Source organism: Bombina bombina, chromosome 3 (genome assembly GCF_027579735.1).
Source record: "Bombina bombina isolate aBomBom1 chromosome 3, aBomBom1.pri, whole genome shotgun sequence".
NCBI classification, from domain to species: Eukaryota; Metazoa; Chordata; class Amphibia; order Anura; family Bombinatoridae; genus Bombina; species Bombina bombina.
This window is the reverse complement of record NC_069501.1, coordinates 944348343-944370265: the sequence shown is the minus strand read 5'-3', so window position 1 is coordinate 944370265 and position 21923 is coordinate 944348343. Positions and strand designations below refer to the sequence as shown.

General features: G+C 38.3%; 1 protein-coding gene across 1 annotated transcript in view; it reads left to right on the top strand.

Moving 5' to 3' along the window:
* VWA8 (von Willebrand factor A domain containing 8) overlaps positions 1–21923 on the top strand; it is a 1436595-nt gene that overhangs the window by 954438 nt on the left and 460234 nt on the right. Inside the window, exon 36 of the mRNA XM_053707969.1 lies at positions 21104–21305. Within this exon, the coding sequence (XP_053563944.1) occupies positions 21104–21305 (202 nt within the window). The remainder of the gene's footprint in view (positions 1–21103; positions 21306–21923) is intronic.

Below are 21923 nucleotides of genomic sequence, written 5' to 3'. Positions count from 1 at the left end.
TCCATTGTCTTTGGGATGTTTTTATGTGGGTCTTGGACATAAAGCATCATATCATCTGCAAATAGAGAGATGTGCAGTGTGGTCTCTGCCATTTTTAAACCTTCTAGCTGCTGTCTAATTTTCCACGCCAAAGGCTCTATAGCTATGTCAAATAAGAGGGGCAAAAGGGGGCAGCCTTGGCATGTGCCTCTTTGATGTAAGAAAGGTGAGGTTGATGCCCCATTATTCAGAAGGGATGCCTGTGGTATTCTGTATGGTTAGTGAGTGCTTTGATAAATGAGCCTTCTATTCCCACCCTTTCCAGTGCAGTGAATAGGTGATCCCATAAAACCTTATCAAAGGCATTTTCTGCATCTATCAATAATAGTACAGCCTCCTTATGTTCTTTCCTTTTTTTTAATATCTTGCGATATCATCCAAAAATGTTGTATGACTGTTTGTACCCTTCTAATGTTAAAAACAGGATCTCCCCTTGACAAACCCTGTTTGATCGCTATGTATTATGCTTGGTAGAATTACCGCTAATCTGTTGGCTAGAATTTTTGTTAGAATTTTATAATCCTGATTAAGCAATGATATGGGGGCGATATGAGTGGGCCAGGAGAGGGTCTCTTTCCGCTTTATGAATGATACTTATGTTAGCTTCCGAAAATCTAGGGGAGGGGTCTACAGTATTTTCTAATATACCATTATACAATTGTGCCAGAGGCAAACAGATATCTGCTCCCATGATTTTGTAGAATTCCGCCGGTAACCCATCCGGGCCCTGTGTTTTCTCTAGTGTTAGTGTTTTAATAGTCTCAAGTATCTGCTCATGAGCTATTGAGTAATTAAGACTATCTAGTTGGGATTGTTCTACTTTGGGTAAAATTACCTGCTGCCAGATCTATGTGTTGTGGTGAGTAAAGGTCTTTATAGAAGTCTATAAATGTTCTTTGAATGTCTGCTTCCTTATTCAGGATATCGTTACCCTGTTTAACTGCCAAGATTGTGCTCTTTTTTTTGGTAAGCTTAGTGATGTTAGATAAAAGTTTGCCAGTTTTATTCCCAAATCTATAGAACTTGGCTAGTGTTTTGGAGTGTGACTTATTCGTCTGTAATAAATAATTGTCTCTTGCTGTTTTAATGTCTTTATATTTAAGTCTATTTTGTAGAGTGGACTTTCTAAGATACCTATTCCTGGCATTTAAAAATTGTTTTAGGAGGTCTGTTTTTGCTTTACATTTTTTCTTGATGCCTGCGGCGTACATGGTTATGACTCCCCTTAAGACAGCTTTTGCTGTTTCTCAAAATAAGAGAGGTTTATCAATATGTGTCTCGTTGAGTGATTTATACACTTTCCACTCTCCTAACAGATGCCTGTAGAAATTAGGGTCTCTATACAAATAGGTTGGGAATACCCACTTGTTGCTTCTTTTCCGCATTTGACCAATTTGGAGCTTTAAAGCTATAGGGGCATGGTCTGAGATAGTTATAGGGTCAATCATGGTATCTGTAATTCTAGGGCAAAGATTGGTAGATGTAAGGAAATAGTCTAGTCTCTGTAGTGTGTCTTTTGCTATTGTCATGCACGTATAGTCTCCATGTTCTTGATATCTGGCTCTCCAGATATCTTGTAGGTTTAAGGATTTCATGAGTGTACTGATTATTAATGATTCTTTCTTAGAATTTTGGAATGTCTGGGATTTAATGTGAGTCTTTTCAGGATTGTGGAACCTGTCTGCTGGCCTTCTTCGTGCAATGTTGTGGTCTCCACCAACAATGAGAGGTTGAGAGGTAAACTGTATTATCTTAGATTGTATACTCTGCCAGAACATTTGCTTTTGTTTTTGTGGGCCATAAAGTCCAACCAGTGTGAAGGGGAAACCCTGAACATCTAATTGCAGCATAATAAACCTTCCTTCTTGATCAATGAGTTATTTAGAAATAGTATACGTTAGATTTTTCCTAAACAGAATCGCTAGCCCTCTGGCTCTCTTCTGTTCAAACGGTGTAAATATGACCTCCCCTACCAAACTCTGTTTTAGTTTTGATGTTCAATTTTGGAGAGATGTGTCTCTTCCAATATTGCAATGTCAGTTTTTTTAGACTGTAAGGTAGCGCAGTATTGACCTGCGCTTTTGTGGTGACGTTATACCTCCTACATTCCAGCTTACAATGTGTAGATTGTTAGTCATCATATTGTGTTATAATGGATGTATGATGTGGCAATGGATACCTTACTTGAGATGATTGTTGTTTTTATGATGTTTGGGTGCAGCTCCCTTCATAGTAGGGAAGTACCTTTTCAGTCCAGTTTGGGAAGCTCCTTCTAATCTTGTAACCCCAGGGAGAAAAGAGAATGGTTTGAGGTCTAAACGAGAGAACAACTATTAAAAAGTGACATAGTAAAACAATTTTTTTAATACATATTTAACAAACTGTAGATAACTTTTAATTAGGTCAATCCTTATCTAACTAAGATTAACAATCTTAGTATAGCTGTTCACCAGACCTCCATCTGATCTGTCATATTTAGTTTGGAAAACTCACCCCATCTAGTATTTTACTGTATGCCCATTTCTCTTCTTTTGAAAGAGTAAAAACCTTTATCTAAAATGGATAGTTCAAAAGAAAAAAGACCCATTAGGGAAAAAATCAGAATCTGTTGGTTGGTTTCTAGTAGTGATTAAACAATATGATGCTATCTCTAACAAACTTAACATATTATTTTCCATTTTTAACCTAAAAAGAAAGGAACCCATTAAAAAAAAAAAATTTAAACGGTCAATAGTCTATTGCTCAAAAGATCATTCTTAATGAAAAAATTGATAATTAAATTACAGCCCTCCACTTCTTGGATCCTCATCACAGCCCTCCATCTTCTTGGATCCTTGGCATTATGCTTGCACTGCTTAGGATGGGCTTGTCTGCTGCAGCTGAGGTAAGCCCAGTGGATCGAGGTGCTGATTGGTAAGTACCTACACCATACAAGCCCACCGTCTATTAGTATGAACATGTACTAATGATTCACATAGTCTGTTATACTAACAGTTTTCGGCACTTTTAGGCACTTTTGTAACACTTCGTTTTTTACTGTTACTGTTTTAACTTTAGCGTGGGCTCATCGGTAGTGCAGGTAAGCGCTATCATTTTTAGTGCGCCTTTTCTGTGTTATAATCCTTTGCTGTTCCTGTGCTGTTGTGACATTCTCAGCATGTATGACAGTTCTCAGCACAGGTGGAGGTGGTAAGGCACTCTGGGGTACAAATGTATTTAACCCTTTGTGTGATGTGTTAAAAGCTATATAAGCCATTTTTACATTGTTTACTATTTTAATCAGTGCATATTTGAACAGTACCTTATGTTTATGTTTACTGTTTACCTTTTAAGGGTTAATCAGTTATACACTGTGACTTTTTTCTTCCCTTCGGGGTTAACTATTTGTGTGTTGTATGCTGTCTGTTTGCTTCTATTTCTCTCTGACAATTAAGTCAATTACATACTGATAGTATGGAACAAACTGGTGCAGCTCAGGCCTCTGGTCTTCTGGCTGATCATCTAGAAGGGAGATCCTCTGTTACTTTTACCACTTCCAGTTTGCGTTTTTTGTGTGTAAGGATTCTGTTGTGTCCCGCTGCTCGTGTTTGGTTTTCATGTGCTGAGTCTATTGCTAATCCTAAACAGGCTTTTTCTGCACTTCAGGGTGTACAAGGTTTTTTACCCTATCAGAGCTGCTCTCAGGAGGGTTCATCTGAACTTTCTCTAAAACCTAAAGTGCCATAAAACAGGTTGAGATCTGTGCATATCCTAAAATGGCTAATTAATTAAAATTGTTTGCATAATAATTTTTAAAATATTGCTGGCAAGTATTTTAAAATAATTTTCAAAAATAAACAAAATTACTTACATAGCCATGCTGTCTCAGGCATTGTATTGCAACTGAGTTCACAGCTTCCAGCAGATAATCCCTGTTAACTTTTGCATTCTAGCAAAACAACAATAGATATACTGTAGATACAACCATAGAAGGAAATGTGTGGGAGGAGTTAGAGCTTTACAATTTGGAAACTTAAATGAAATGGTTAAATGTGAGGCTCGGCAATAAAAAATTGCAGGTAAAGTAATTAAAGTACATATTATTATATTTTGTCTCTATCCCAACTTGTTTTATGTCCCTTTAAGGATTATATTCACTCTGCTATCAGTGGGGATTTAACGTGTTTACCTTTAGCTGATAAGCGCAGACATTTGCAAGGATTTTAAGGTGGTCCAATCTAAGTTACCTATTTATGGTAGGGGTGTTTCTGACTCTGAGGGTTTCTGATGATAGTTTCTCAGGACCTTGCTGCTTTAGCAGAGGATGTGCCCTTTAATTTCAGGCTTCAGCATATTCATGCATTATTGCTGGAAATTTTAATTGCTTTAAATGTATAGAAAATTCATGCTACAGTCAAGCAACTTGTTAAGAGGATTGATAATTGATATTTATTTTTTTTAAACAACTCTAAGGAATGGCAGAAGCCAGGTATTCCTTTTGTTCCATCCTCAAAATTAAAGTCATTGGGGACAATTTATCAAGTGTCGGGCGGACATGATCCGCTGTAGCAGATCATGTCCGCCTGACATCGATAAAAGACGACAGCATACGCTGTCTGCATTTATCATTGCTCAAGCTTTTCGTGTGAAATGCTTGTGCAATACAGCCACCTGCAAGTGATCTGGATGATTGCTGTCCGCCACCTCACCTTAAGACCGCTGCTTTTTAACTTATGTTTTATGAGAACTTAAAACTACGGGGTAGATTGCAGAATCCGCTGCTTGATAAATCTACCCCTATGTTTCCTCTCCCTTATTATAATACAGAGATTTGGGAGACTGTTTCTAAGGTTAATGCAGTTGTTTCTACTTTGGTCAGGCATTCTACTATTTCTTTGGAGAATAGTTTTTATTTTAAAGTTCCTTAAGATAGAAATCTTAAAGGTTTTCATAGGCGATCCTTCCAGCTTGCAGGTTTTATGTTTAGGCAAGCAGTTAGTGTAGCTTGTGTCGCTGCTGCTAATTCTATGCTAGATGATGAGTGGAGTGCTAAGTGTAGTGCGCAAGCGTTAAGGGGCATTTTGTGGCTGTTTGCACGCGCTGAAAATAGCACTTGTATTACTAGTTGAAAGTAAACACTTTCGCATGAGTACAATCAAATTTAATGCACGTTGGGTTAGCGTGACTTCAGAGCTCTGGTTAACTGTTACGTAAGACAAAATATAATAACACTGTTTTATAAAAATTATTAAATAAAAAATTGCATTAAAAAGTTATAAGGGCACAAAGATATGAGGTCTCAGGTGTTAGAATAAAAAAGGCATGCAAAGGGCTTTAACATAGAGATACATACATACATGTTTCCTCCGTTTGTTTTGCTATCCAGTGTGATAGCCAGAATTAAGCAGGAAAAAGCCTCAGCAATTCTGATTGCTCCTTTGTAGCCTCTGAGGATTTGGTTTTCATATCTGGTGCAGATGAGAAAAAGAAATGAAGGGAACAAAAACAGCATGTAGCCTAAGATGTAATGGCCCCCAAGTCCTGCCTGTGCTTAAATAAACTAGAGGCTACATGTTGGTTTAGTTTCCCTTTGTTTATTTTTCTTTTTTGCTTAACTTTTGTTGTATGAGGAACCGCAACTGAAGTGCAGGTGTGTATTTCCTAGACGAAACAGAGTAGGACCATGTGACTGGAAGTGTCTGGCGAGGATCCGATAATGGTGTCTCCAATAGCAACTGAACGTACAGAATTGAGAGACACTAGATCTCACCCAATGGGATATCATGGAGTGACCTCACAGGACAGTGAGTACGGAGAAGGGCCGAAAAGGCCTACTTTATGCCTATACTTCATAATGTGAACTATTTAACTTCTGGATATTAAACACTTAAGTGCCGCACAGTTTATAGTTACAATTTTGATAACGCTTAAGCTTAAAGGAACAGTCAACACCAGAATTTTTGTTGTTTTAAAAGATAGATAATCCCTTAATTACCCATTCCCCAGTTTTGCATAACCAACACAGTTATAATAATACATGTTTTACTGTAAGTACCCTATATCTAAGCCTCTGTAGACTACCCCCTTATTTTAGTTCTTTTGACAGACTTGCATTTTAGCCAATCAGTGCTCACTCCTTGTGCATGAGCTCAATGTTATCTATATGAAACACATGAACTAATTCCCTCTAGTGGTGAAAAACTGTCAAAATGCATTTAGATTAGAGGCGACCATCAAGGTCTAAGAAATTTGCATATGAACCTCCTAGGTTTAGCTTTCAACTAAGAATACAAAGAGAACAAAGCAAATTGGTGAGAAAAGTAAATTGGAAAGTTGTTTAAAATTACATGCCGTATTTGAATCATTAAAGTTTTTTTTTTGGACTTGACTGTCCCTTTAAGTAAAGCAGTTTTTTTTCAGTGCCTTTGTATTCAAATTGGTCTTTCTTTCATGTAATTGGCAAGAGTCCATGAGCTAGTGACATATGGGATATACAATCCTACCAGGAGGGGCAAAGTTTCCCAAACCTCAAAATGCCTATAAATACACCCCTCACCACACCCACAATTCAGTTTTACAAACTTTGCCTCCTATGGAGGTGGTGAAGTAAGTTTGTGCTAAGATTTCTACGTTGATATGCGCTTCTCAGCATTGTTGAAGCCCGATTCCTCTCAGAGTACAGCGAATGTCAGAGGGACGTGAAGGGAGTATCACCTATTGAATACGATGATTTCTCTAATGGGGGTCTTTTTCATGGGTTCTCTGTTATCGGTCGTAGAGATTCATCTCCTACCTCCCTTTTCAGATCGACGATATACTCTCAATTTACCATTACCTCTACTAATAACTGTTTTAGTACTGGTTTGGCTATCTGCTATATGTGGATGGGTGTCTTTTGGTAAGTATGTTTTCATTACTTAAGACACTCTCAGCTATGGTTTGGCACTTTATGCAAATTATATAAAGTTCTAAATATATGTATTGTACTTATGTTTGCCATGAGTCAGGTTCATGTATTTCCTTCTGCAGACTATCAGTTTCATATTTGGGAATATAAACACTTTAAGAAATTTATTTCTTACTTGGGGTTTTAGTCTTTTTTCAATTAGACTACTTTTTGCAATTGCGGGTGTTAGGCCCGCGGGTGCGTCAAATGTTAGACTTTATTGCGTCATTTTTGGCACAAACTTTTTTGGCGCGGAAAAATACGTTTTTGACGCAACTTCGTCATTTCCGGTGTCATACGTGACGCCGAGACCTTTCACACGGCGGCATCATTAGTGACGCAAGTGTGTTATTTCCAGTAAATTTTCTTCATTATTTCTATACCCCATTGCTTTTGCATTTTTTCCCATTCCTGAAACTGTCATTTAAGGAAATAGATAATTTTGCTTTATATGTTGTTTTTTCTCTTACATTGAGCAAGATGTCCCAATCTGATCCTGCCTCTGAAGTTTCTGCTGGAACATTGCTGCCTGACATCGGTTCTACCAAAGCTAAGTGCATTTGTTGTAAAATTGTAGAAATTATTCCACCGAATGTCATTTGTAATAGTTGTCATGATAAACTTTTAGATGCAGATAGTGTTTCTATCAGTAATAGTACATTGCCAGTTGCAGTTCCTTCAACTTCTAATGTGCATGATATACCTGTAAATTTTAAAGAATTTGTTTCTGATTCTATTATGAAGGCTTTGTCTGCATTTCCACCTTCTAATAAACGTAAAAGGTCTTTTAAAACTTCTAATTTAGCTGATGAAATTTCAAATGACCAACAACATAATAATTCATCCTCTTCTGATGAGGATCTATCTGAAACAGAAGATCCTTCCTCAGATATTGACACTGACAAATCTACTTATTTATTTAAAATAGAGTATATGCGTTCTTTATTAAAAGAAGTGTTAATTACTTTGGATGTTGAGGTAACCAGTCCTATTGACGTTCAGTCTAATAAACGTTTAAATGCTGTTTTTAAACCTCCTGTGGTTTCCCCAGGGGTTTTTCCCATTCCTGAGGCTTTTTCTGATATGATTTCTAGGGAATGGAATAAGCCAGGTACTTCCTTTATTCCTTCTTCAAGGTTTAAGAGATTGTATCCTTTACCAGCAAAATCTATAGAGTTTTGGGAAAAGATCCCCAAAGTTGATGGGGCTATTTCTACTCTTGCTAAACGTACCACTATTCCTATGGAAGATAGCACTTCCTTTAAGGATCCTTTAGATAGGAAACTTGAATCTTATCTAAGGAAGGCCTATTTATATTCAGGTCATCTTCTCAGACCTGTTATTTCTTTGGGTGATGTTGCGGCTGCATCAACTTTCTGGTTGGAAAATTTAACGCAACATGAATTGGATTTTGACATATCTAGCATTGTTCGCTTACTGCAACATGCTAATCATTTTATTTGTGATGCCATTTTTGATATTATCAAAATTGATGTTAGATCCATGTCTTTAGCTGTATTAGCTAGAAGAGCTTTGTGGCTTAAATCTTGGAATGCTGATATGACATCTAAATCTAGATTACTATCTCTTTCTTTCCAAGGTAATAATTTATTTGGTTCTCAGTTGGATTCTATTATTTCAACTATCACTGGAGGAAAAGGAGTTTTTTTGCCTCAGGATAAAAAAACCTAAGGGTAAATCTAAGACTTCTAACCGTTTTCGTTCCTTTCGTCAGAATAAGGAACAAAAACTCAATCCTCCTCCCAAGGAATCTGCTTCCAATTGGAAGCCTTCCTCAAATTGGAATAAATCCAAGCCATTTAGGAAACCAAAGTCTGCCCCTAAGTCCGCATGAAGGTGCGGCCCTCATTCCAGCTCAGCTGGTAGGGGGCAGATTAAGGTTTTTCAAGGATTTTTGGATGAAATCTGTCCAAAATCATTGGATTCAGAGCATTGTCTCTCAAGGGTATCGAATAGGATTCAAAGTAAGACCTCCTGTGAGAAGATTTTTTCTCTCACGCATCCCTGTAAATCCAGTAAAAGCTCAGGCTTTTCTGAACTGTGTTTCAGACCTGGAGTCTTCAGGGGTAATCATGCCAGTTCCTCCTCAGGAACAAGGTTTGGGGTTTTATTCAAACCTATTCATTGTACCAAAGAAAGAAAATTTGTTCAGATCAGTTCTGGATCTGAAAATTTTGAATCGTTATGTAAGAGTACCAACTTTCAAGATGGTGACTATAAGGACTATTCTGCCTTTTGTTCAGCAAGGACATTATATGTCCACAATAGACTTGCAGGATGCATACCTTCATATTCTGATTCATCCAGAACACTTTCAGTTTCTGAGATTCTCTTTTCTAGACAAGCATTACCAATTTGTTGCTCTTCCATTTGGCCTAGCAACAGCTCCAAGAATCTTTTCGAAGGTTCTGGGTGCCCTACTATCTGTAATCAGAGAACAGGGTATTGCAGTGTTTCCTTATTTGGACGATATCTTGGTACTAGCTCAGTCTTTACATACTGCAGAATCTCACACGAATCAACTAGTGTTGTTTCTTCGGAAACATGGTTGGAGGATCAATTTACCAAAAAGTTTCTTGATTCCTCAGACAAGGGTCACCTTTTTTAGGCTTCCAGATAGATTCAGTGTCCATGACTCTAACATGTCTCTAACAGACAAGAGACGTTTAAAATTGGTCGCAGCATGCCGGCTCCTTCAGTCTCAGTCATTCCCTTTGGTGGCTATGTGCATGGAAGTTTTAGGTCTCATGACTGCAGCATCGGACGCAATCCCCTTTGCTCGTTTTCACATGAGACCTCTACAGCTTTGTATGCTGAATCAATGTTGCAGGGATTATACAAAAATATCACAATTAATATCCTTGAATCCCAATGTACGACACTCTCTGACATGGTGGATAGACCACCATCGTTTGGTTCCAAGGGGCTTCTTTTGTTCGCCCAACCTGGACTGTGATCACAACAGATGCAAGTCTTTCAGGTTGGGGAGCTGTTTGGGGATCTCTGACAGCACAAGGGGTTTGGAAATCTCAAGAGGCGAGATTACCAATAAATATTTTAGAACTCCGTGCAATTCTCAGGGCTCTTCAGTTCTGGCCTCTGCTAAAGAGAGAACCGTTCATTTGTTTTCAGACAGACAATATCACAACTGTGGCTTATGTCAATCATCAGGGTGGGACTCACAGTCCCCAAGCTATGAAAGAAGTATCTTGGATACTTGCCTGGGCGGAATCCAGCTCCTGTCTAAACTCTGCGGTGCATATCCCAGATGTAGACAATTGGGAGGCGGATTATCTCAGCCGTCAGACTTTACATCCAGGGGAGTGGTCTCTCCATCCAGATGTGTTTACTCAGATTGTTCAGATGTGGGGGCTTCCGGAGATAGATCTCATGGCCTCTCATCTAAACAAGAAACTTCCCAGATACCTGTCCAGGTCCAGGGATGTTCAGGCAGAAGCAGTGGATGCGCTGACACTTCCTTGGTGTTATCAACCTGCTTACATCTTCCCGCCTCTAGTTCTCCTTCCAAGAGTGGTCTCCAAAATCATCATGGAACAGTCTTTTGTGTTGCTGGTGGCTCCAGCATGGCCACACAGGTTTTGGTATGCGGATCTGGTTCGGATGTCCAGTTGCCCGCCTTGGCCACTTCCGTTATGGCCGGACCTACTATCTCAAGGTCCGTTTTTCCATCAGGATCTCAAATCATTAAATTTGAAGGTATGGAAATTGAACGCTTAGTTCTAAGTCATAGAGGTTTCTCTGACTCAGTGATTAATACTATGTTACAAGCTCGTAAATCTGTCTCTAGAAAGATTTATTATAGAGTTTGGAAGACTTACATTTCATGGTGTTCTTCTAATAAATTCTCCTGGCATTCTTTTAGAATTCCTAGAATTTTTTCAGTTCCTTCAGGATGGTTTGGATAAGGGTTTGTCTGCAAGTTCCTTGAAAGGACAAATCTCCGCTCTTTCTGTTTTATTTCACAGAAAGATTGCTATACTTCCTGATATTCACTGTTTTGTACAGGCTTTAGTTCGTATTAAGCCTGTCATTAAATCAATTTCTCCTCCTTGGAGTCTTAATTTGGTTCTGAAGGCTTTACAGGCTCCTCCATTTGAGCCTATGCATTCTTTGGACATTAAACTACTTTCCTGGAAAGTGTTGTTCTTTTTGGCTATTTCTTCTGCTAGAAGAGTTTCTGAGCTATCTGCTCTTTCTTGTGAGTCTCCTTTTCTGATTTTTCATCAGGATAAGGCAGTTTTGCGGACTTCTTTTCAATTTTTACCTAAGGTTGTGAATTCTAACAACATTAGTAGAGAAATTGTTGTCCCTTCCTTGGGGCCCATTTATCAAAGGGCTTGCGGACCTGATCCGACACTGCGGATCAGGTCCGCAAGACCTCGCTAAATGCGGAGAGCAATACGCTCTCCACATTTAACATTGCACCAGCAGCTCACAAGAGCTGCTGGTGCAACGCCGCCCCCTGCTGACTCGCGGCCAATCGGCCGCCAGCAGGGAGCTGTCAATCAACCCGATCGTATTCGATCGGGTTGATTTCCGGCGGTTCCTGTCCGCCTGCTCAGAGCAGGCGGACAGGATTATGAAGCAGCGGTCTTTAGACCGCTGCTTCATAACTTGTGTTTCTGGCGAGTCTGAAGACTCGCCAGAAACACGGCCCTTCAAGTTCCATACGGAGCTTGATAAATGGGCCTGCTTGTGTCCTAATCCTAAGAATTCTTTGGAGAGATCCTTACATTCTTTGGATGTGGTAAGAGCTTTGAAATATTATGTGGAAGCTACTAAAAATTTCAGGAAGACTTCCAGTTTATTTGTTTTATTTTCTGGTCCTAGGAAAGGTCAGAAAGCTTCTGCTATTTCCTTGGCTTCTTGGTTGAAACTTTTGATTCATCAAGCTTATTTAGAGTCGGGTCAAACCCCGCCTCAGAGAATTACAGCTCATTCTACTAGATAAGTCTACACTTCGTGGGCTTTTAAGAATGAAGCTTCAGTTGATTAGATTTGCAAAGCAGCAACTTGGTCCTCTTTGCATACATTTACTAAATTCTACCATTTTGATGTATTTGCTTCTTCGGAAGCAGTTTTTGGTAGAAAAGTTCTTCAGGCAGCTGTTTCAGTTTGATTCTTCTGCTTTTGATTTAAGTTTTTTTCTTTCAAAGGTGAAAATAACTTATTTTTTGGGTTGTGTATTATTTTTTCAGCGGAATATGGCTGTTTTTATTTTATTCCCTCCCTCTCTAGTGACTCTTGAGTGGAAGACTCCACATCTTGGGTATTGATATCCCATATGTCACTAGCTCATGGACTCTTGCCAATTACATGAAAGAAAACATAATTTATGTAAGAACTTACCTGATAAATTCATTTCTTTCATATTGGCAAGAGTCCATTAGGCCCACCCTTTTTATGGTGGTTATGATTTTTTGTATAAAGCACAATTATTTCCAAATTTCCTTTGTTGATGCTTTCTACTCCTTTCTTTATCACCCCACTGCTTGGCTATTCGTTAAACTGAATTGTGGGTGTGGTGAGGGGTGTATTTATAGGCATTTTGAGGTTTGGGAAACTTTGCCCCTCCTGGTAGGATTGTATATCCCATATGTCACTAGCTCATGGACTCTTGCCAATATGAAAGAAATGAATTTATCAGGTAAGTTCTTACACAAATTATGTTATCTGCTGCAGATGTACTTGTGAGGCTTCCTCTAAGAAAGGATCGATCTTCTCTCTCTATGAACACTTAATTCTGTCTCAGAGAGGTTTATTTCTGACAAGATTATTGATACCTTTATACAGGCTAGAAAACCTGTTACCAGAGTTATTTATCATAACGTCAGGAGAACCTTGTTTGAGTGGTGTTCTTTCAAAATCTATCGATGGAATTCTTTAAGAATTCTTAGATTTCTTGAGTACTATTAGGAAGGCTTAGATAAAGTTTTCCAGCCATTTCTTTAAAGGGTCAGAATTCCTGACTTTAAAGCCTTTGTTCAGGGTCTTGTTAGGATAAAACCAGTTCTTCGTCCAGTTTCTTCTCCTTGAATCTGAATCTGGTTTTGCCTTAACTGTTTGCCTCCCACCCTATTCACAGTGGTTTTGTGAACTCCACAGCTTCAGTATTGATTCCCACTTGTGATGACTTGTGAACTCTCACCATCTGATGAATGAAAACAAAATTGATGCTTACCTGATCATTTTTTTCATGATGTTGAGAGCCCCGTCCTCTCTTTTTGTTCTGGTGGTAGCAGTACTTTTTTTGCACTTCTTTGCCACTCTTTATCTTTCCTGCTTTTATATTTTACTCATCTTGGCTATATGACTGAGGATCATGGGAAGTGAGAGAGATTTAAAGCTCTGGTATGTTGGAGTGTCTTTTGCCGCCTCCTAGTGTTCAGGAGGGGAGTATTCCAACACGTGATGGCTTGTGGACTTTCATCATCATTAAAGAAATTAATATATCAGGTAAGCATACATTTTGTTTTGTTCAGTTAGCAGCAGTATATGTTTTTCACTTAATTTGTCCTGTCTTGTCCTTTCTGCTTTTTTTGTTTTCCTCTATCTACTTGGCCATGTATGTGACTCTGGTTCTTGGAAATTGGGAGGGATTTATGGTATATAGTTTTTGTTTTCTTTCATAAAGGTGGTGAGAGCCCACAAGTCATTACTCCTGGGAATTCAACTCCTGGCCACAAGGAGGAGGCAAAGATTCCCAAAACTTAATTCTCCCACCTCTCTGGTATGTTATTCTTATCATTGCCTTCACAGGAGGAAGGTGAAGAATTGAGGTGCTCCAGATTCTTCATTAAGAGGGGTCCTTAGATTTCAGGCCTGTTTTTCCCCTCAGAGAGGTACTACTGAGAGACAGAGGGGGATATTGGAGTGGTAGCAACACAATTACTCCCAGTAAGGAGTTAGCCACAAGATAGCCACAGTTGTTGCAAGGACCAATGCCTTAGCCTACTCCTTTTGGATTATTGATAAACTTCTTATATGGATCCTCTGCTGTAATGTACACAGCTCTGGATGGGGTCTCTACTGAAAGCAGTCTATTTCTGCAGCTGTGGGTAAGCACAGTAGAGTGGGTGCAAAGGTGAGTGAGAACATGAATGCACTCACATAGCCTGCAGGCTATTAGCAAGTACATCATTCATGAGGTTCATTATAGCCAGGAGACACTAACATATACAGAGACCACAGCTGACACACTAGACTTTATTTCAGTTTAGTCTATTATTTTATGTAAGGCGATTTTCATGTGGGCTACAGGATCCTCTTAGTAAAATTTGTTTGCTCAGAAATACTTACATTTTTATTCTGCTGGCACTTTTAATTTTTTACTGTTAGGGCACTCCATGCTTCTTCTCTCTAGGACCTTACACGCTCTGGTTCAATGCCATTATGTTTTTTACAGCGCTGTTGAGAGCTCACTTCCTGTACTTTACGAAATTAGGTGACATTATTTTTACCTTGGTACAACAGTTAGTCTGATGTGTTATCCTTATATGGCTTGAGATCCGTGTAAATGGAAAGCCAAAAGGTTACACTTAGAGCATCTGTTAATTTATAATTAACAAAATCTCTTTAAGAAATGGCTGACTGGTGCTGGATGTGAAGTAATCCGTATAGAATATGTGTCACAGTAATCCTCTTTCGCTATATATTCTGGGATAGTATTATTTTAATATCACTACCATTATTGTGTAACACAGTCTTGATAAGTATCAATCTGAAATGTCAAGTAGTGATATACCAGATGCAGATTTGAATGACAACGCTCACTCACCAGGTCCTCCTTCGTAAGCAGGCTATGCCTTCCCCTGTGTCTATCATCAGGGATATCTCCTTGATGTTATGGAGCAGGTGCCACAATGTGATTCATGGGAGGCCAGGTTCACCTCAGTTTAGCGTGCTGCAAATTTTTGCTGGGAGCGTTGAAATCAACTGGATGCGGTTGCAGCCCTCAACCAGACCGCTAATTAATTAGACAACATGCAAAATTCACCGTAGTGAAAGAATCCAGCTGCCAATGGACCGGATTTTGAAGATAAAAAGTAACTTTTATTAGTATACAATAAAACGACTTCACAGGAAGTCAATAAAGTAACAATATCACAGCCGGCGGAACCGCTAACAGCACAAATCAAATATCCAACATGTTTTGTGCCGTTACAGCACTTTGTCAGGGATAGAGATAGGTCTTTACTGTAGGGATTAAAACTGTTAGAGATACAATCAGCAGAGTGCAATGGCTCTAAGCAAATGGTTATTTCGGTATTCATAGAGGTTTCTCTGACTCGGTGATTGATACTATGTTACAGGTTCGTAAATCTGTTTCTAAGAAGATTTATTATCATAGTAACATAGTAACATAGTAGATGAGGTTGAAAAAAGACCAAAGTCCATCGAGTTCAACCTATACAAATCTAAAATATATACAAAAAGCTCCAGTTAAGCTTAAAAAATCCCACTAAAAGGTGACCCATTTAATACTAGCAATCATATCCATGAATTTTGTTTATAGACAGAAATGTATCCAAATATTTTTTAAATGTATCTAGGGTATTGGCATTCACTACCTCCTTTGGTAATGAGTTCCAAAATGTTATTGCTCTTACAGTGAAAAAACGTTTCCGTTGCAGGAGATTAAATCTCCTTTCCTCCAACCTTAAATTGTGACCTCTGGTCACAAACAATTTTCTTGGAATAAACAGCGCTTCTGCCATCTCTGTATATGGGCCTTGAATATATTTATATAAAGTAATCATGTCACCTCTTAAGCGCCTTTTTTCTAAAGAAAACAGACCCAGTTTGGCTAGCCTCTCCTCATAGGTTAAATTATCCAATCCCCTTATTAGCTTTGTGGCCCTTCTCTGAACTTTTTCTAGTTCTGCAATATCTTTTTTTGCGATCGGTCCCCAGAACTGCACTCCATACTCAAGGTGAGGTCTTACCAGGGCGTTATATAGTGACAGAATTATGCTTTCCTCCCTTGAGTCAATGCCTCTTTTAATACATGCTAGTATCCTTTTAGCCTTTGAAGCTGCTGCCCTGCATTGTGCACCCATCTTTAGCTTGTTATCTATTACTACTCCCAAATCCCTTTCCTCCTGTGTTTGGCTAAGTCTTGTCCCATTTAAATAATACGTTGTCTGCTTAATTTTACTTCCAAAATGTAGAACCTTGCATTTTCCTGTATTAAATCTCATTTTCCATTTACCTGCCCATACTTCTAATTTTTGCAGGTCGCTTTGTAACGAAAGTTCATCCTGCTCTGACCTAATGACCTTACTTAACTTAGTATCATTTGCAAAAATAGAGATGTCACTATTTAATCCTAGCTCCAAGTCATTTATAAAAATATTAAAATGAATAGGGCCCAGCACTGATCCCTGGGGTACTCCACTGATTACCTTTGTCCAATCTGAGTATGATCCATTTACTACTACTCGTTGCTCCCTATCTTTAATCCAGTTATTTATCCACAAACTAACATTTTCAGCTATTCCCAGTCCCTTAATTTTGTGCATTAATCTCTCATGTGGCACTGTATCAAACCTTTGCAAAATCTAAGTATATCACATCAACTGATTCCCCTTTATCTATATTTTTAATTACTTCCTCATAGAATCTAATTAATTAATTTGACATGATCTATTTCTCATAAAACCATGCTGAGCTTGGAAGACTTATATTTCATGTGTTCTTCTCATAAATTCTCTTGGCATTCTTTTAGAATTCCTAGAATTTTACAGTTTCTTCATGATGGTTTGGATAATGGTTTGTCTGCAAGTTCTTTGAAGGGACAAATATCTGCTCTTTCTGTTTTATTTCACAGAAAGATTGCTAAGCTTCCTGATATTCAATGTTTTGTACAGGCTTTGGTCCGTATCAAGCCTGTCATTAAATCAATCTCTCCTCCTTGGAGTCTTAAATTGGTTTTGAAGGCTTTACAGGCTCCTCCTTTTGAGCCTATGCATTCTTTGGATATTAAACTACTTTCTTGGAAAGTGTTGTTCCTTTTGGCTATCTCTTCTGCTAGAAGAGTTTATGAATTTACTGCTCTTTCTTGTGAGTCTCCTTTTCTGATTTTCCATTAGGATAAAGCAGTTTTGCAGACTTCATTTAAATTGTTACCTAAAGTTGTGAATTCTAACAACATTAATAGGGATTTTGTTGTTCCCTCTTTGTGTCCTAATCCTAAGAATTCTTTGGAGAGATCCTTACATTCTCTGGATGTTGTAAGAGCTTTGAAATATTATGTTGATGCTACTAAAGATTTCAGTAAGACTTCTTGTCTATGTGTTGTATTTTCTGGTTCTAGGAAAGGTCAGAAAGCTTCTGCCATTTCCTTGGCATCTTGGTTGAAGCTTTTGATTCATCCGGCTTATTTGGAGTCAGGTCAGGCTCCGCCTCAGAGAATCACAGCTCATTCTACTAAATCAGTCTCCACTTCGTGGGCTTTTAAGAATGAAGCTAAAAAGTACACTAACACCCATAAACTACCTATTAACCCCTAAACCGAGGCCCCCCCACATTGCAAATACTAAAATAAAAATTTTAACCCCCTAATCTGCCGCTCCGGACACCGCCAAAACCTACATTATATTTATGAATACCTAATCTGCTGACCCCAACATCGCCGACACCTAAATTATATTTATTAACCCCTAATCTGCCGCCCCCAATGTCGCCGCAACCTACCTACACTTATTAACCCCTAATCTGCCTCCCCCAACATCGCCGCCAGTATATTAAAGTTATTAACCCCTAAACCTAAGTCTAACCCTAAACCTAACACCCACTAACTTAAATATAATTTAAATAAATCTAAATAAATATTCCTATCATTAACTAAATTATTCCTATTTAAAACTAAATACTTACCTGTAAAATAAAACCTAAGCTAGCTACAATACAACTAATAGTTACATTGTATCTAGTTTAGGGTGTATTTTTATTTTACAGGCAAGTTTGTTTTTATTTTAACTAGGTACAATAGTTATTAAATAGTTATTAACTATTTAATAACTACCTAGCTAAAATAAATACAAAATTACCTGTAAAATAAAACCTAACCTAAGTTAAAATAACACCTAACACTACACTATAATTAAATAAATTAACTAAATTAAATACAATTACCTAAATTAAATTAGCTAAAGTACAAAAAACAAACAAACACTAAATTACAGAAAATAATAAACAAATTACAGAAATTTAAACTAATTACATTTAATTTAATAGCCCTATTAAAATAAAAAAGCCCCCCCAAAATAGAAAAAACCCTAGCGTAAACTTAACTACCAATAGCCCTTAAAAGGGCCTTTTGCGGGGCATTGCCCCAAAGTAATCAGCTCTTTTACCTGTAAAAAAATACAAACAACCCCCCCCAACAGTAAAACCCACCACCCACACAACCAACCCCCCAAATAAAATACTATCTAAAAAACCCTAAGCTCCCCATTGCCCTGAAAAGGGCATTTGGATGGGCATTGGCCTTAAAAGGGCAGTTAGCTTTCTGGCCGCCCAAACCCTAATCTAAAAAATAAAACCCACCCAATACACCCTTAAAAAACCTAACACTAACCCGCTGAAGATCGACTTACCGGGAGATGTCTTCATCCGAGCCGGGCGAAGTGGTCCTCCAGACGGGCAGAAGTCTTCATCCAAGCTGGGCAGAAGTGGTCCTCCAGACGGGCAGAAGTCTTCATCCAAGCCGGGCAGAAGTGGTCCTCCAGACGGGCAGAAGTCTTCATCCAGATGGCATCTTCTATCTTTATCCATCCAACACGGAGCGGGTCCATCTTCAAGACATCCAACGCGGAGCATCCTCTTCAGGCGACGACTAAAACAGAATGAAGGCACCTTTAAGTAACGTCATCCAAGATGGCGTCCCTTAGATTCCGATTGGCTGATAGAATTCTATCAGCCAATCGGAATTAAGGTAGAAAAAATCATATTGGCTGATGCAATCAGCCAATAGGATTGAAGTTCAATCCTATTGGCTGATCCAATCAGCCAATAGGATTGAGCTCGCATTCTATTGGCTGATTGGTCCACTATTTTCTGCCATGTGTAGTGCTTCAGTTGCCTACCTAGGTATCTCTTCAACACATAATATTATGGGAATGAAGCAAATTTGATAATAGAAGTAAATTGGAAACTTTTTTTAAATGGTATGCTCTGTCTGAATCACAACAGAAAATGTTTGGGTTTCATATCCCTTTTTTAAACATGATTGGATTTGTTCCTGAACTCACCTAGATTTACCCTTCAACAAAGGATACCAAGAGAACAATAAAATGCATAAAGGCAAAGTTGAGGTTAACGTTTCATACAAGCAAATTGTATAAAATAATTTACCATCAGTATCTGTTTTATAAAATAGGTTTAGGGGAATTCAAAGGATTTGTGGCATTGAAGCCAAGTGCTGAATTAAACACTGTTTAGAATTGTAAATTAGTAAGTTAAAATTACACTTTATTGAACATGTATGCAAAGACGAACAATATATTAGATGGTCAGTTCTAGGAATGGGTAATGATCTTCCATTCCTCTCTATTCAGGCGAACTGATCAAACTAACATTAAAAACAAAAGATAAAAATAAAGGGCTACGTGACCTATCTGTGCTCACACAACACTGTCATTCAGGATATAGTCATACACAGCGTGGTTGTGGATGTATATGGGGACTCGTATATCAAACACTGCACACAGACTAAGCGCTCAAAGGCGTCCTCCTGCCTGCGTACTGCTGAGATTGAACCCAGTCAGCCGAATTCTTGCTAATGTCCCTGTATCTAATCACACCATGCATGCAACGTATATACTAAAAATGAAGTATAGTTCAACACTTCACTATAATATCAAATGACTCGCCTGTTTTTAAAGTTGGTGCTTAAATTCTGCACCTCTTAAATGTCTCATGAGTCTAAAACTATTCGCTGTAAAGTTCAACACTAATTAACGCACTTGGATTCATAAGCTTGTCATGCTTTGTTAGATTCTGTTTGCCATTATCATTGCAAATCAGTTACCAATGTATCAAGTTAAGGACTATGTATCAACCGTTACGTTAGAACTTCTATACAACGAGAGCCGACAGGCTACAGTCAAACAGTGAGTGATCGCAACTCTAGGACACGCCCACCGACGCGTTTCGTCACTGGTACGTGACGAAGTGCGTTAGTGGGCGTGTCCTAGAGTTGCGATCACTCACTGTTTGACTGTAGCCTGTCGGCTCTCGTTGTATAGAAGTTCTAACGTAACGGTTGATACATAGTCCTTAACTTGATACATTGGTAACTGATTTGCAATGATAATGGCAATCAGAATCTAACAAAGCATGACAAGCTTATGAATCCAAGTGCGTTAATTAGTGTTGAACTTTACAGCGAATAGTTTTAGACTCATGAGACATTTAAGAGGTGCAGAATTTAAGCACCAACTTTAAAAACAGGCGAGTCATTTGATATTATAGTGAAGTGTTGAACTATACTTCATTTTTAGTATATACGTTGCACGCATAGTGTGATTAGATACAGGGACATTAGCAAGAAATCGGCATGTCTGGGTTCAATCTCAGCAGTACGCAGGCAGGAGGATGCCTTTGAGCGCTTAGTCTGTGTGCAGTGTTTGATATACGAGTCCCCATATACGTCCACAACCACACTGTGTATGACTATATCCTGAATGACAGTGTTGTGTGAGCACAGATAGGTCACGTAGCCCTTTATTTTTATCTTTTGTTTTTAATGTTAGTTTGATCAGTTCGCCTGAATAGAGAGGAATGGAAGATCATTACCCATTCCTAGAACTGACCATCTAATATATTGTTCGTCTTTGCATACATGTTCAATAAAGTGTCATTTTAACTTACTAATTTAGTATCTGTTTTATGCAACTATAAAAAAACAAGTAAAAAAGCTTGACGCTATTTTTTTCATCATGTTTTTTTTGGTCATCCACATGTCTTTTACCATTCACCTTTCTGTATGGGAGATTTAGCAGGGAAATATTATTCTGGTGTAAAACTGTAATACATTTACTGTTGACATGTATTTGAGACATTTTTAAGTAACACAGGACTTCTTCTTTTTAGTCTCCTAGTGAATTGTACAGCTGGAGAAGAGGTTCTTCATTGGGTAGCCGCACAACTCTTCCTACTGACCAATTTTTAAATCCTGGACGCAGTAAATTTGGAAATGTAAAGCAGAATAATTGTGTGAATTTGATATCTGCCAACCAGATAGTCCGTGTTGTATCACCCACTGATGTGCCTTTAAAAGAAATTTACCCTAAAGGTAACATAAATATAATATATACAACATCACAGTTCCCACACTGTTAATACATAAACATTCCAATGTCCCCATATGAATTGGTTGGATCCAAATGTTGTAGGTAAAATGAAGCTGACATGTTTCTCACCCATTTAGTATCAGATTTTAAATTAAATAATATAGGCATCTGCCTAGAAGCAGCTTAACACAGAGGAGTGCTCTCTTAGATGGTCAAGTGATACATTTTTGAACTTACTGTCATATTATTTTCTGTGTATTGTGCATTTGGTCACCCAGTACCTAATCCAAAAGTATAATGGTTAAAATGTAGGTGTTTTTGAAGAAGATATATGTTAGTAGTGATATCACAAGGCACAGGGGGTTTAAAAATATGTCTAGGAGTGTTGGCTGTGTTAGTTCAGCCCTGGGTCATTCACAAGTATATAGTAACAGTAGAACAGTAAGCTATCCTGTACATATTATATACATGTGGATACAAGACAGCAGTGGTTAATAACTTGATTTCACATTTCAGATCCAGCAATAGTATTGATAATCTAGCCAAACACTTGTGAGCCGCTAATGTAAGGTGTTTACTTATATTTAGAATATCCAAATGAATCACTAACCTGGTTCCTG